Below are 15116 nucleotides of genomic sequence, written 5' to 3' on the forward strand. Positions count from 1 at the left end.
TTCCGGCACCTCTTGAAAATGACCACATGGCCGGTGGCCCTGCCCCCTGATCTCCAGACAGAGGGGAGTTTAGATTGCCCTCGTGGAGGGCAATCTCAACTCCCCTCTGTCTGGAGATCAGGGGGTGGGGCCACCGGCCATGTGACCATTTTTGCCGAGGGCGATTTAAACTTTAAAAAACTCCCCCTCTTGTTCCAGCTGACCCAAAGTGATGTCATTGTGCAGTCCTGAGTTCCACCACCTCTTTTCCCAGAAAAAAAGCCCTGGTTGTACCCTTCAACCTGTATCAGAATTCCAAAGGTGCCTGCAGACTTTAAAAGTTGGCAGCCCTTAGCCTGCCATGTGACTTCTTTTAAGACTGGTGATGCCAGGGATTGAACCTAAGACATTCTCTATGCAAAGCAGAAGTCTGGCGACACCAGGCTGTGGCTTCCACCTCTCACTTGCATCAAACTATGAATTATCAAATACAAAACAAAAACACTTTCTTCACCCCACCCTTAATCACCTTTTGTCTTTCATGACCAATTAATAATTGAATGGCAGTTAGAAGCTGCCTCAAAAGTAGATATAGTTGTCTTTATTGATCAGTTACCAGGTTATTAGTTGTTAAAAACCACAGCAACAGTAGATATAATAAACAGCATAGATATAACAAGAGCATGGCTCTTTAGTGACCAATTAATAGTTGAATGGCAGTTAGAAGCTGCCTCAGAAGTAGATATAGTTGTCTTTATTGACCAGTTACCAGATTATTGGCTGTTATATATACCAATAGTAGATATAATAAGCAGCCTGGATATAAGAGCATGGATCTTTAAATTAGAGGGGAGGGGAATTGTCTCTCCAAGGCTTGCAGCCTAGCTTGACTTTCAGCTCCCACGCTTTACGACGCCATGGAGCCTTAGATATAAAGTAAGGAAAACCACCACAGTCCATAGACAGCAGATAGGAAGAAAATCACACCCAACAAAGGAAAAGGGCAGATAAAATGGGCTTTTTCTGTTGCCCTAGCTTGGAGAACAAGAGAAAGTCTTTCTTCTTTCTCCATACAGCAGCTATTAATTGTTTTTCAAAATAAAATTTAAAAGAACAGAAAATAGTAACGCTCCTTTTCCCCAGGGCGCCTACCGCTTTGCTATTCCCTTCTTGCAATCCGCTTCTCATCAAGCAAGCCCAGGAGCGCGTGGCACTTAAATCTCCCGGCAAAGTGGGTCCCCGCCCCTCTTCGCCCTCCATTGGCTTGGCCTCCAGGCGGCCCCGCCCCTTTAATGACGAAAGGTCCGATTCGCTTTCCTTGGTGGGAGAAGCGTCCCGGCTGAGTGTAGGCAAAGGCGTCTGCGCGGGGCGAAGCGTGATTCTGCGGGCGTGTATAGAAGGTTCGGTAGAAAAGAATCTTTCCCATTATTTGTCTTGAAGCGTTACCTGTTTGGGTTTTGCTCGTTACCATTGCATACCAAATATTCTTGGATCTTCTCTTTACAACTGGAATCATAGGGTTGGAAGGGATCTCCAGGGTCATTTAGTCCAGCCCCTTGCTCAGTGCAGGAAATTCACAGCCACACATGGAAAATACGTCTAATAAAATGATCAATGTGGAACACACTCCAGTCAGCTGACAAAAAAATAATCATATAAAAACAGAAGTATTTTCAAAAAGAGTCCAGTAGCACCTTTAAGACTAACCAATTTTATTGTAGCATAAGCTTTCGAGAATCACGTTCTCTTCGTCAGATGAACGTGATTCTCGAAAGCTTATTAAAGGTGCTACTGGACTCTTTTTGATTTTGCTACTACAGACTAACACGGCTAACTCCTCTGGATCTAGAAGTATTTTCGTATTTACTTGGGGAATAACAGTGCAGTCCTAAACAGAGTTACACTGCTCTAAGCCCATTGGCTTCAGCGGATTTTTAAAGGGTGTAGCACATCTAGAAACCCCTCTGATTTCAGTGAGGCTTACTGCCAAGCAGAGTACGTAGAACTACAGATGCCTTAGATAATAAAATGTACAGAGCAATCCTAGGCAGGTCTACTTGGAAGTAAGTCCTGTTTTATACAATGGGGCTTACTCCCACATAAGCGTTCTTAGGATTGCAGCCCTCGACACTATTAAGATCCAACCCGTACTATGGTTCTCTCTGTGTGCATTCTCTGTGTAGTGGTTAAAGTGTAGGGCTAGGATCTCCTACAAGGAAGCTTGCTGGGTGAACTTGGGCCAGCCACACACTCTAAGCCTAAGCTATCTTACAGGGTTGTTGTGAGGATAAAATAGAGGAGAAGGCGTATGCTGTAAGCCCTTTTGGGTCCCCACTGGGGAGAAAGGCAGATTAGGTAGGTCGGTAGGAAGGTGGATGGATGGATATCAGCAGGGCTTTTTTTCCTGGGAAAAGAGGTGGTGGAACTCAGTGGGTTGCCCTCAGAGAAAATGGTCACATGGGTGGTGGCCCCACCCCCTGATCTCCAGACAGAGGGGAGTTGAGCGGAGGGCAATCTCAGCTCCCCTCTGTCTGGAGAGCAGGGGGCGGGGCCACCACCCATGTGACCATTTTCAAGAGGTTCCGGAACTCCGTTCCCCCGCGTTCCCCGTGAAAAAAAGCCCTGGATATCAGCATCTTTTCCACTTCACAATGAACTTGAATCTATCAGGTCTAGGTCCCACCCTGTGCATAACACAATCACATGTACGTTGAAGGTTTCTTCTCAATTCCCCCGTGTAGTGCCCAACTGGAATTGGAATGGAGTGCATGTGGAGAAAGGGCTTCGTCCTTGTGCCCTGTGCCATTTTTCCAACCTGAAACATTCACTAGGGGTGTTATTTGATGCCCCATTTCTATGTGCACCTCATTCCTGATCCTAGGAAATAAGGAGACCCCATCACTCGCATAAGATTGTACTCCATCTAACACCGAATGTTCTCAGTAACATGTGATGTATGTAGCACAATTGCTACATGCATGAGAGCTCATGCATGCACACCAGTGTTTAGAAAGGTACGATTTATGTTCACTTATGAACAGAATACTAAAAAGTACCCCCCAGCACAACCCACCTGATAGATCCCTCCTATTTTTTGATACTGCAAAAGATCCACATAATTTCTGCTTCTTAGAAACTGAGAAGGGGGAGGTGATATGTTTGCTGAATTGGAAAAGGGGGACAGAGAAAGACAGTTTGTCCCTCAGCTGAATAAGAAAGGCATCAAGATTAATGGAGTTTTGAAAAGATTCATGCCTTAAATCTGGATGACAAGTGTCCCTTTCATTCAGTCACATATATTCTTTTGAAAAAACTCAGCTTTGACAGCCGCAGAAAAGCTGCAGTTGTGGATTAGGGTTTTTTTTGCTCTCGTCGTTCAGAACAAGAAAGTTCTGGTAATATGGAATAACAAATACAGATGTTTCTAGAAATTCTGATCACTGAGGTATACATTTGTATAAGTTAAGACTGAGGTTGAACTTCACTTACACCACCCCGAATTTAGAGCATGGAAATGTCAGAAGCACTTTTCTTCAGAGAACAACACCTTGAGAATGAAAGGAGGCATACTTTGAGCAATGGATCGTACAGAGACACAACAGTCAGATTCCTTGGAAGCAGACCATTCTACTGCCCTTCTGCATCAGGAATGGCTGAAGGATCCAATCACATTAGATACAGAAATGCAGCTGAAATATCCACTCGAAGCTGATTGGATGGAGGCAAGGCCAAAACACTGGATCATACAGAGTTGTAGCGGACAGCCTTTTTTTTTTTTTGAGAACCTTTAATGATTTGTTCAGTTTGTTTCTCATGGACTGGTAGTACACAGTCCGGGAATCGCCAATCTTATTAAGCCCATTGAGGAGTGTTGTAAAAATAATATTTTGCATCAAAAAGGCATGGGACCCTAGCTCTTCTTCTCTGGGTGAGAAAGCAGAAAACTCTGCTTGAAAACCAGTGGAAAAATATGTGGGTAAAGGGGCTCAAATTTACTTTGAGTTCCACACTTAAAGAAAATTTTTACAAAATGATGTACCAGTGGTATAGGTCTCCTGATAAATTAACAAAAATGAGTAAAGGTATAAGTCAAATAAATGTTGGAAATGTGAGCAACATGAAGGAACATTCTACCATCTTTGGTGGACTTGTCCCAAAGCAAAAAAAATTTGGTCACCAATTCGTATGATAATACAGAACATTTTGAAGATCAATATACAATTTAAATCAGAAGCCTTTTTGTTGGGACTAATGGACAAACAGTTGGAAAATAAACATGGTATCCTATTTCTATACATGGCAATGGCAGCTAGGCTTTTATATGCGCAAAAATGGAAAAGTACTGTATTGCCTTCAATGGATGACTATATTGTGAAAATGGAGGTAGCAGAGATGGCTAAACTTACAGCTTTGATCAGAGACAAAACATTATCTACTTTTATGGTTAAGTGGAAACCCCTTATTGATTTTCTGTGCGAGATAAAAAAACAAACTGATGATCTGTGGATTTGATTTCTAAGAAGTTAATCTTGAAAAAAATAAATAGAAGGGGGGCAATAACGAAAAGGTAAATTCTGGAGGTAACTATATTGTTTGTGAAGATAGATGTTGCGGAAAAGGAAAATGGAAAATGAAGTATGTATTATTTTTCTTTGGTTTTTTATTTTCATTCATTTCTTCTTTCTCCCTGCCCTTTTATTGGGCTTTTATTCTTATTAAAACAATAAAGCACTACTAAAAAAAAAGGAAAGCTGACGACTCTGCCAAGGAGGAGGCTGAGGTCCTGGACTATCCCAGGAGGCGGCATCTTCCAGGGCACCTCTGGCCTTTCTCCTTCCACTGAAGGCACATGCATGTGTGCAAAACAGAAAGGCAGTTTGCAACATGCTTGTACTGTGCTTCGGATATGCAAGAGAGAAAGTTGTCGTGTCCAGGAGAAGATTGCATGCAAGAGGCAGAAGTGGGTTACCAGTTTGTGCCAGGCCTCCAGAAATTATGCTTGGGGCCTGGGCCCACGTAGGTGTCCTGGGCAGGAGTGACGTGACTAGGAGTCTTTTCTTCCTAGTATTCCCAATCCCACCTTTCTCTCCAATACAGAAGCATTTTCTGTAAATAGAATACGGGAAGAATACTCTCTCCTTCTTTGGGCCAATACCAGACTGCTACGGAGACTAAGACACCATTGGGAATACACCAGTCCTTCCCAGGATCAGACGGTGTGCGACAGCTGGGAATGAGTGCTGAACCAGGAAACTGATGCATCAGCATTTCTATATATTTTTTTGGTAGCGGTTAATAAAAGCCCATGAAGGAGGGGTTAAAAAAAGAAAAGAAAAAGGCAATCCTCTCTTCTTGAGTCCAGAGCTTAATATAACTGTGACACACACAAAACTCCTTGCCAGGTTTCCTCGCTTTATTCTTTCTGGAAAGCGAGGAGAGCCTTTTGCTGTCAATTCTGTTGCTAATTAGCTGCCACTTCTCCACCAGACTAAATAGCTGTGTCAGAGAGCTTTGGAAGCGAGTGATAGAGACAGCTGCTGCCCCGCAACATGAGGCTAGCAGCACAAATCAAATTATCTAAAGGGTCCTCCGGGCCAGCAGAATCGATGTCAAAGTGATTTCCTGAGCTGTATGACTCTCTTCACGTGTATATTAGATGTTCCTTCAGAGAGGAAAAAATCCTACTTGATTAGACAAGAAGAGCATAACACAAGAAAGACTATCTTAAAATCTACTTACTGACAAGCTAATTTTCTATGAGCGAGGAGGGTTAAAAAACTACGAGGAGGAGGATTCAAACGCACAACCCCCTTCCCCACAACCTGAAGTGGCATAGTCTGAGTAAGAATTATTGACATTTGGGGACTATGAACCAAAGTGTTCCATTAGTGGGTGCAGAGAGGGAAGCTGTTATAGGAACACCAGAGCAGAATCAGAACTTGCCTTGAGGTAAAAGTGAAAGCCTGCATTGGGTGTGGAAATGAGGAGTTTCAGCCCTGGTTGCACATAGCTTCCAACTGGCTGCTTTCCAGACTCTCCGCTTCTCTGGGTTTTGGTTGAAGAGAGGTGGTAGCACTGGGCTGGGTTGCATGGAAGGTACTACCAGTTGCCTGTCTGTACAGCTGCGGGCATCCTGCAATAAGCTTTTCAGTGGCTACCAACCTGTCTGATTCCACCCTGACTCTAGCACCAATTGCTCCTGTTGGCAAACCCCTTTGCTATCACCTGCTGTTAACTGAGCCTCGCTCAAAATGGCTCCTTTAGAAGAGAAATCTGCAAGGCGGAGATTCTATTTTGGCCTCCTTTGGTCCCTTGAGCCATGTGGCTGAATTTATGAGATGCCCTATAAGGCCAAGAAAAGGGAAAAGAAATCCCCAAGAAACTGGGCAAGACTCAGTCTCTCCTGAGGGATATGGTCTTAGGCCAATCAGCTTCCCTTCCACAAAGACCATGGAGGTTGTGACATACATGTTTCCTTCCCCCACCCACAAGGCAAGTGATATCTCAGACACACTGAACAGGTATAAAAGACTTGAGCCAGTGCCTTATAAACAAGAGGTGTCTTCCGGTCTTGTCTCTCTGGTAGGTACTCCATGTTTCTCAGTACCTTGTTGGAGGAGATTTTAGGGGGTATGCTGTGTTCAGTGGGCAAAAATTAAAGCAGTGGTTGGGGAGGGAAGCAGTGGGTGGTAATAACAATGGGTGGCCTCACAAAGAAATGCAACACTCTCTTGTTTACCTTGCCTCCGTCGTCCACTTTCTCTCCTTCTCTCAGCAGCAGCTTTGAGCGTAACGCTGTAGCCAACTCCTTTCTGGTTCTGCCCTGTGCCTAAACTAAAACCAACATGCCTGGTGGATACAAAGGAGAGTGTGGGGACGATGTGGACCCTATGCCATTCCTGGCTCCCTCCGAGAAAGAAAAGATTGAGGCCATGAGCAAGCCGTATGATATCAAGAAGTCATGTTGGGTCAAGGACGACAAAGAAGGTTTCGTTGCTGGAGAGATCCAGTCTGAAGCTGATAACCAAGTTACCGTGAAGACTGTGACGAACCAGGTGACTTGGTGTGGAATATCGAGGGGGAAATGCTGTGTCTTGATTGATTTTCTTTACTACAAAAGAGGGGTTTTCAAACTGGGGAGGGGGTCTGCAACAGGGAAGGGTGGTATAACCAAGATGGCACACCTTTGTTGGGAATACAGGTGCCATAAACAGACAGTGCCCTGGGATTCCCAAAGCTAAACCACAGTACAAGTGGGATTGTTGAAATGAAAGTGGGGGGAAACAAATATGATATAATGACAAAAATTTCAACAACATGTGTCATGTTAGTTATGTGCTTTCAGTGTAATCTCCATTGAGTTCTGCTTTGCCTGTGAAATGGTTCTCCCAGCTCTACTGTAGTGTCCTACAGTGTCCTGTCCTGTAGTGTCCTACAGACAAGCATAAGCTACTATTAAGAACAGTCCAATGTATTGTTTAGAAGTGGGAAGCTCCGAACCATGCAGATGATGCTGATGCTATAGCTAGGCTGTCACTAAATGATAATTTAACCACACAGACCGTCACCATGAAGAAAGATGATGTCCAGCAGATGAACCCACCCAAGTTCTACCAGGTCAATGACATGGCCAACATGACCTTCCTGAACGAAGCCAGTGTCTTAGACAACCTGCGGCAACGTTACATCCTCATGAGGATCTATGTGAGTTGAGTGAGAACACCATATGATGTATCTGACTCGTACGAAGGACACAAGGGTGTTCCAGAGATAATGGACAGCTCTCCTTCCTAGAGTCTGAGCGGCTTTGGGAAGAATTATAGGGCCTGTTTGTTTCGGCTGTGCTTTAGAGCTCGGCATTATGTAGGGAAGGGATGGGGAGAATGAACACATCCCAGTTAGAGCGGATTAAAACAGTGGGGTCATTGATCCACTACCACCCACTCAGTACGCAGCATTATTATTTGATACTCTCCAAGACACAAATGAAAAATCAAGACAGGAAAACAGCACTTCTGACAAGGCAGCTTTATTGATGTAGATATATTTTATGATTTATGCATATGATATACAGGCAGAATCTCAGGCATGGGGTCGATCAGCCATATGCTAAATGATAGGTTTCATTGCTGGTTTTGGTGTGCCACTTTTTAAGGGTCTGGGGGAGACATATGGGATTATATCCTCAGGGTGCGGTGAGCACAATAAAACAACTCTCCTCCTTTGGCTGCCTGAAACCAAATAAAGTGAGGAGATGGCTGCTTAAAATCCCAAATGCCCCCCTTCTCCCCTCCCTCCAGGCTTGTAGATTGATCCCTAGGGAGGGTGTGTTTTGGCATCTTTTAAAAATAAATCTTTTAGTAATACACATCCTTGGCTTCTAGTTTGATTTGGGAAATTCAGAGATCCCTGCCTGATTTGCTCGCTGGGCAGGGCCAACCCACAATGTGATGGCTACAAAGCTCCATGCAAAGGTTGTCTGAATAAGCAATGGTTATATATTTCACATCCAGTGCCTTGTCTTTCCCAATGATAAAACTTGGTCACAGCACTTACCTGCAGGTGTTGTGAGAATAAATCTGTACAGCTGAGATGCTTTGAGCGGATGACATATTGCAGAAGGGTCAAGAAATACTGTGAGTTTTTAGATAGAGCCAACTAAACATTGGAGGGAGAGAAGCAAAAATAAAAGACGCCCCATCAGTTCCACCCTTTATAAGAGATAGGAAGTGGGCATTGATTTTTTTTTTGCATTAGTAATGGATTGCTGGAGTCCTTTTTTTGTATATTTGAGAAGAATCAAGTGAATAGAAAAACCAAATTTTTAAAAAAGACCACAGCATCTTGACATGTTCTGTTCTTTGTATTTTCCAAAAAAGGGCAAACTACTCAAAGGTCCCTAATTGGCTGACAGCAGACTCCTTACAGTAGAGTTAATATTAGTAGACAACTTCAGCCTCAAGTCTGTGCTACCTAAAACCCAGAGTGCCTTCCATCCCCCGCCCCATTTTGAATGCCCTTTAAAACTGGTAGATCACCCTGTGCGGGGGTACATATGGCCAGGGCTTTTTTTCTGGGAAAAGAGGTGGTGGAACTCAGTAGGTTGACCTCGGAGAAAATGGTCACATGGCTGGTGGCCCCGCCCCCTGATCTCCAGGGCACGGCGCAGAGGGCAATCTCAACTCCCCTCTGTCTGGAGATCAGGGGGCGGGGCCACCAGCCATGTGACCATTTTCAAGAGGTTCCAGAACTCCGTTCCCCCACGTTCCCGCTGAAAAAAGCCCTGGAAATGGCTCTGTTAAGAATATGTAGATCACCCTGGTGGGGGAGCATGTGGCTGCTGTTAAGAAGCACTACTGCTTCTTGGCCCACAGGCTGAGCAAGTGTCAACAGGATCCAAGCTTCCACAGGTGTCCCTGACAGAGCAAAGGCCTGAGCGTATGTCTCTCAGCTCTAATGTTGAATCCCTAAGTCCTGATGAGACATCTTATACTGGTTCCTTTCTACTCCCTCCAGACCTACTCCGGCCTGTTCTGTGTTACCATCAACCCATACAAGTGGCTGCCCATCTATGGCGCTCGTGTGGCCCAGTTGTACAAAGGCAGGAAGCGCACAGAAGTGCCTCCTCATCTCTTCTCCATCTCTGACAACGCCTACCACGACATGCTCATGGGTGAGAGCTATAAAGGACTGAACTTGTGATTTTCATTTCCCCAGTTTCAATGGCCAGGGAGATTATAGAGGTCAGAGGCAGAGGAGACTGCAGTAGCAGAGACAGGTGTTAGGTTCTGTCTTGGGCATCACCCTGTGAGGTGCCAGCCCACCTGACCTTGACACAGGGATGCCATCAGAGAATATGCAGGTTCCCACTCTGTGGATGGAGGTCTACATCACCATCGCTCCTTCTCATTCCCCTCACAGTCCTGCTCCACCTGACAGAGTCCTGGCTGCCTCCCCTTGCCCCTTGCCCCTTGCCCCTTGCCCCTTGCCCCTTGCCCTCACCTTCTGCAGCCCCCAGACTCCTGTCCCTTCCTCTCCTTCACCTTCCATCCTCATCTCAGCTTCTCTTTCCCTCAACTCCACCATCCTCCTACACAACCCACCATACCCTGTGGGTGGATTCTCCTTATATCCTTTCCTGCACTCTAGCCACAGCCTTCGATGTCTCAGGCAGCCACACCTGGGGTTTCTCTGCTGGCTGCCTTGATCAGCCACAGCTGTGCTTTCCTGGCTGGCTGCCAAGCTTTCTCTGCTGAGTGCCTCAAGTCGCCACACCTGGGATGGCTTTGCTCCCAGCTTTTCCTGGTCCTGGCTAATCCCCTCTAGCTTGCCTGGAGGCTGGGGTGTGGTCCTGAGCTGTCTTTGCTGCTGCTTTTCCTCCCCTGCCAGTAAGGTAGCTGGCTGGCTTGCTGGCTGACTGCCCTTGTTTTCTGAGCCTTCTCCCTTGGGGCTGTTCCATCCCTGGTGGTCCTCACTCTCCTGGCCTGTCCCTTGGGCCTTCCAACTGGAGGGTGGGGCTAGCTGGCTTCCACCTGTCCCGCCTGACTCTCTGGAGCTTGGGTGCTGCTCTGCCCTCCTGAGACTGGGGCGTCTCTCTCCCTCCTTCTGTTGTCAGCCTGGTCTGGTCCTGGGCATCCATTGGTGTGTCTGGGCAGTTGTCCCCCAGCTGCCTCCCATCCCCTGCTTCTGGCAAGTCCAGGGGCTTGGCCCTAGACTCCAGAAAACAGGAAGCCAGAAAGTCAGTGCCTTGGTTCTTAGTGTTACGGGGCCTAGCCACACTCAGTAGGGCAGTGGACATGCCTGAAAGATTAGGAGCAGGGCTGCCAGTCCCCTGGTGGGGGCAGGGGTGGCAGGCATGCTCCCACCCTTCACCGGGGCCAAAATTTGTCCCTGTGAGGGGTGGGAGCATGCCCGCCGGCAGGCACAATGATACCACTTCCAGAAGTGATGTTACCACACTTGTTGTTGGCATGCATGCATGCGTAGATTGCGCTAGGAAGTGCCAGGTCCGTCCCCCCCCCCCCCCAGTAAAGAAGTTAAGAGGACCTGGCAACCCTCAAGGAGGCTGGTTGGAAAGGCTACAACTGGCAAGAAGCTTGGTGTGGTCTTATCTTCAGGGACAACCTAGCGGAAACAGGTTGCCTAGGCTGAGGGAAAGCGTTAGGCCTTGGGCCTTCAAAGTAGACAGTGTCTTTTGATTGGCTCTTCTGGATCACCTGACTTCCAAGACCAGGGGATTTTCTGGCCTGTGGCAGTAGGGTTGCCAAGTCCCTCTACCCTCCCGGTGGGAAGGGGGGACCTGGCACTTATCTTGTGCTGGAAGTATGTTTCTTTGAGTGCACTAAGTGTGTGTGCGTACTCTCGGCGCATGTGCAGTGACGTCATTTCCAGGGTGTGACGTTATCGCACCATCTCCCAGCAGAAACTGAGAATGTATCCTAAAATCCTCTGCTGCAGGATCTGTCTGTGCTGCAGGATCCGTCTCACTTCATGTAGGATGCCAGCTGTGCCAAAGTCTTTGCTTGTGCAGTGTTTCTGCCCCAGCTGGCATACCACATGAAGCAAGGGATCCTCCATATTATTCCAAGAGGTGTTGGAGAGTGTTTGTCCCATCCCAGATGCCTAGGGTGGCAAAAAAGCTTTATTTCTGCATTGCTGTGCCTCCCTCCACTTCCTTGCCACCTTCCAAAAATCTGTGTTTTTAGGTCTGCAGCCAGACAAAGAAAAGAATCTCCAGTTGGGATGGGAAAGGGGAGATTAGGGTGAGCTGCTGCAGAGTTGTAAATTAGCTCAGCAGGAAGATGAAGACCCCTTATTAACACCTGCTGTTTGTTGTCTTCTTGTGCTCCACACAGAACGCGAAAACCAGTCTATGCTGATCACGTAAGTATAAATTTGCAATCTTCTTTGCTCAGCCACTGCAGACAGGTACTGTTTAGCTAAGAGAGATAAAATTGTAAGAAAACAATGTGAACGGCAGAGAAGCAAGATTTCAGCTTTGAACGTTGTCTGTGTCTAAGGGTGCTCTTCTGGTCTGCTTTCAGACACTTGCACTCAAGATTCAGTGGGGTTGCCATCTCTGATCTTAGAAACTAAACATCTGTCGTATCTGATATTTGAACCCTCTTTTTGTGGGTGGGGTGGATAGCTTTTGATAGCTGTTCAACTTTATGGTCCTGTCTGTCTGTCTGTCTTTTATCCTGCCCTCCCTCCCTACAAGGAGATCAGTGGTGTACATATTATCTCCTCCTTTCCATTTTATCCTCACTACAGCCCTGCTAGGTAGGCTTGGCTGAAAGTGATTGGCTCAAGGTCACCCAGTGGGCATCTGAACCTAGACCTGCCTAGTTCTGGTCTGACATTTCTAGACAACGCCATATATCTGCCGATTATCTCCATCTCCTCTTTCATCCATAGCGGAGAATCCGGAGCTGGCAAGACTGAGAACACAAAGAAAGTCATCCAGTATTTTGCCAACATTGGCGGCACAGGCAAAGCCTCTGCTGATGGGAAGGTAGGATGAACCGGAAATTGTTGTCCTGTGGCAACTACAGTTGTCCCCCTTTGGAGGTCCTAGATGAAAATGTTTATCTTTTGCCGTTGAGAAATGTCCCTGATTAATGAAGTATCATATTTATAAGCATCTGCTCACGTGTCTTACACAGGGGTCCTTGGAAGATCAAATCATCCAAGCTAACCCAGTCCTAGAAGCCTTTGGAAATGCCAAAACTACCAGGAACAACAATTCCTCTCGCTTTGTACGTACTTGAATGCTTGTACTCCGCCATTCCATATATCTGCTGAGTTCCGTATTTAAATTTAACTCCCAGGCATACAGGATCTTGATTTGACCTGGGATCATGGGGTGAGGGGACTTAAGCTTTCACCCCTATGCTGTTTTCCTGACCTGAAATGGCCGCAGGGAGTCACTATATGTGCTGCTGGGGAAACTGCTATTACTTAGTGCAATAAGTTCCAGTCGCATGATTTCTGTTGGCAGAATTTACCTCTCATTATTGCAGATACTGGATTTACATCACAGAATAGTTTCCGAGAGCAAATTTTGTTCATAAATGTAGACAAGTCTGCTGTTTTAGTTCCCAGTTGACATTTTCCCCCCTGAAGATACATCCCTGTCCCATGTGGTGTTTTCAGATCTTCTGCCTATTTACTCCTCTCTGTGTGACCATATTTTTCTCTTGCTCCTATTCTTATTGCCTAGGGTAAGTTCATCCGAATTCACTTTGGCAGCACAGGCAAACTGGCTGGGGCTGACATTGAGAGTTGTAAGTATCCGAGTCAGTTCAATCTCTGCAATAACAGAACCCCAAATCTTAGATCTGTTTTAGAAGGATGTCAACAGTAACATTATGGAAAATAGTTATGTGCAACACTATCCTGCCTCTCTGTCTATCTACATGCCTATGGGGAGGTGGCATAGAAATGTTTTCACTAAATTAATAGTACACCCAGCTCTTGAAAAGCAGAAAAGCTGCCTTCGTAAATACAATTTTAGCTCTAGATTGTGTCTGCGTTTTCACCGTGAGCCTGGGTTTCTTTCCTGTTCCAGATCTCTTAGAGAAATCGCGTGTCATCTCCCAGCAACCTGCTGAACGAGGCTATCACATCTTCTACCAGATTCTTTCAAAAAAGAAACCTGAACTTATTGGTATGGCACTATGAGTGTGTGTGCTTTAAATATGTGTGTGTGGGTGTGAGAGAGAGATCTCTCAACGATGTCGGGATGAGGGGGGAAATGCAGACCTCTATGCATTCTTGTGCATGCTGAAAACACCTTTCTCTCTCTCTCTCTTTGTACATATCAGGAAATGTTGTTAATGTGGGGCAGAATGTAGAAGAGACTTTTCAATCCAACAGGCATCCCCAGACACAGGCAATTAATAAACCATTTTTAGCATTTTAGGGAGAAAATGCCTTGCTAGTATTTTCTCATAATATATCAGCTGATAATTTTTAACAATTTTTTCTGATTTTTTTGTATAATAATAACATAACAATAACAATAATACAATGGTAACAAGATTCCAGACATTTTAAACTAGGTTCATAAGTAAAGTAAAGAACATTTTTACAGGTGTTAACAATCAATAAAGACAAATGTCTACGTATTTCTTAGGTACAGCATAATCTTTGATCGGATGCTACATGATATAGTTTAAGAAAGGAAGCCATCTTTCCATAAAGAATGAATGGTAATTAGAATTCTCAGAAGAAGCTATTTGGTCTGTTATTTTATCAGAAATTAAAAGATCCCAGACCTTTGATATCCATTGATATCACTTTTCCATTTTTGAGCTATACTCATCTTAGCTGCTGTTAGCATTGAGATGAGATCTTTCCTATAGACAGGTACCGGGTTAGTTTTGCGCCATAAGTTCAGTAGTATAGCTTCTGGTTTGCAATGTATTATATAGCCTATAATTTTTTCAATGATGTTAATAACTGAATCCCAATACATTTGAATATTTGGGCACGTCCACCAGCAGTGTAAAAATGTGCCAGTTTGCCCATATAGTTTCCAGCATCTGAGATCTTTATTAATTCTACAGTAAAAAAAGCGTTAATGGAGTTAGGTTCCATTTTGTTTAGATCTTAAAGGTTTGAAGTTTAATGTTTGCAGATTTGGAAGTGAATACTTGGGATGACCAGATTTGTTTCCATTGTTTTCTTTTATATTGCCTTCACAGTCTTTTTGCCATGCGTTTTGAGAGACTATTATGATTGCCCACCAGCGGATAATTTTAACAGCCTGATCAGAGCTGGTTTGGACAAGGAGAGCTGCTCTGTGAAATAAAGGCACACTAAGAAATTTAATCTCCATAGAGAACCCTCAAGAAGCCTGACTCTGGCTGGCACTTTTACCATCAGATTGGATGCAAATGTCATTCAAATGGCCAGAGCCTCTAAACAGGGTTTGCTCCACAGAGGTGCTCCTGCAACATCACAGTCCTGCTACTCAAATGTGGTTCCAAAGTGACCAAGTGCCAGAGTTCAGGTGTTTTTTATATTTATGTGAAACATTTTTTCACTACTTTTCCAAGCATAAAAAACATGAATCACGTTTTCCCAGAAAAACAACACGAGTATAGAATAAAACCTATGCCTGATCAGTATAA

The 15116-nt window shown here is 45.1% G+C and overlaps 1 protein-coding gene across 2 annotated transcripts in view; it reads left to right on the top strand.

The window, feature by feature from the left end:
* The first annotated feature begins 6458 nt into the window (after positions 1–6458).
* LOC129340672 (myosin-16) overlaps positions 6459–15116 on the top strand; it is a 50108-nt gene continuing 41450 nt past the window's right edge. Inside the window, exons 1-9 of one of the 2 annotated variants that reach the window (XM_054995597.1) lie at positions 6459–6561; positions 6758–7034; positions 7540–7683; positions 9496–9652; positions 11835–11862; positions 12397–12493; positions 12645–12737; positions 13202–13265; positions 13550–13648. In XM_054995597.1, coding sequence (XP_054851572.1) covers positions 6825–7034; positions 7540–7683; positions 9496–9652; positions 11835–11862; positions 12397–12493; positions 12645–12737; positions 13202–13265; positions 13550–13648 — 892 coding nt within the window. In that variant the 5' untranslated portion in view covers positions 6459–6561; positions 6758–6824. Of the gene's footprint in view, positions 6562–6754; positions 7035–7539; positions 7684–9495; positions 9653–11834; positions 11863–12396; positions 12494–12644; positions 12738–13201; positions 13266–13549; positions 13649–15116 lie in introns of both variants that reach the window. The other variant, XM_054995598.1, reaches the window with a different exon arrangement.

This window comes from Eublepharis macularius, chromosome 12 (assembly GCF_028583425.1).
Source record: "Eublepharis macularius isolate TG4126 chromosome 12, MPM_Emac_v1.0, whole genome shotgun sequence".
NCBI lineage: Eukaryota > Metazoa > Chordata > Lepidosauria > Squamata > Eublepharidae > Eublepharis > Eublepharis macularius.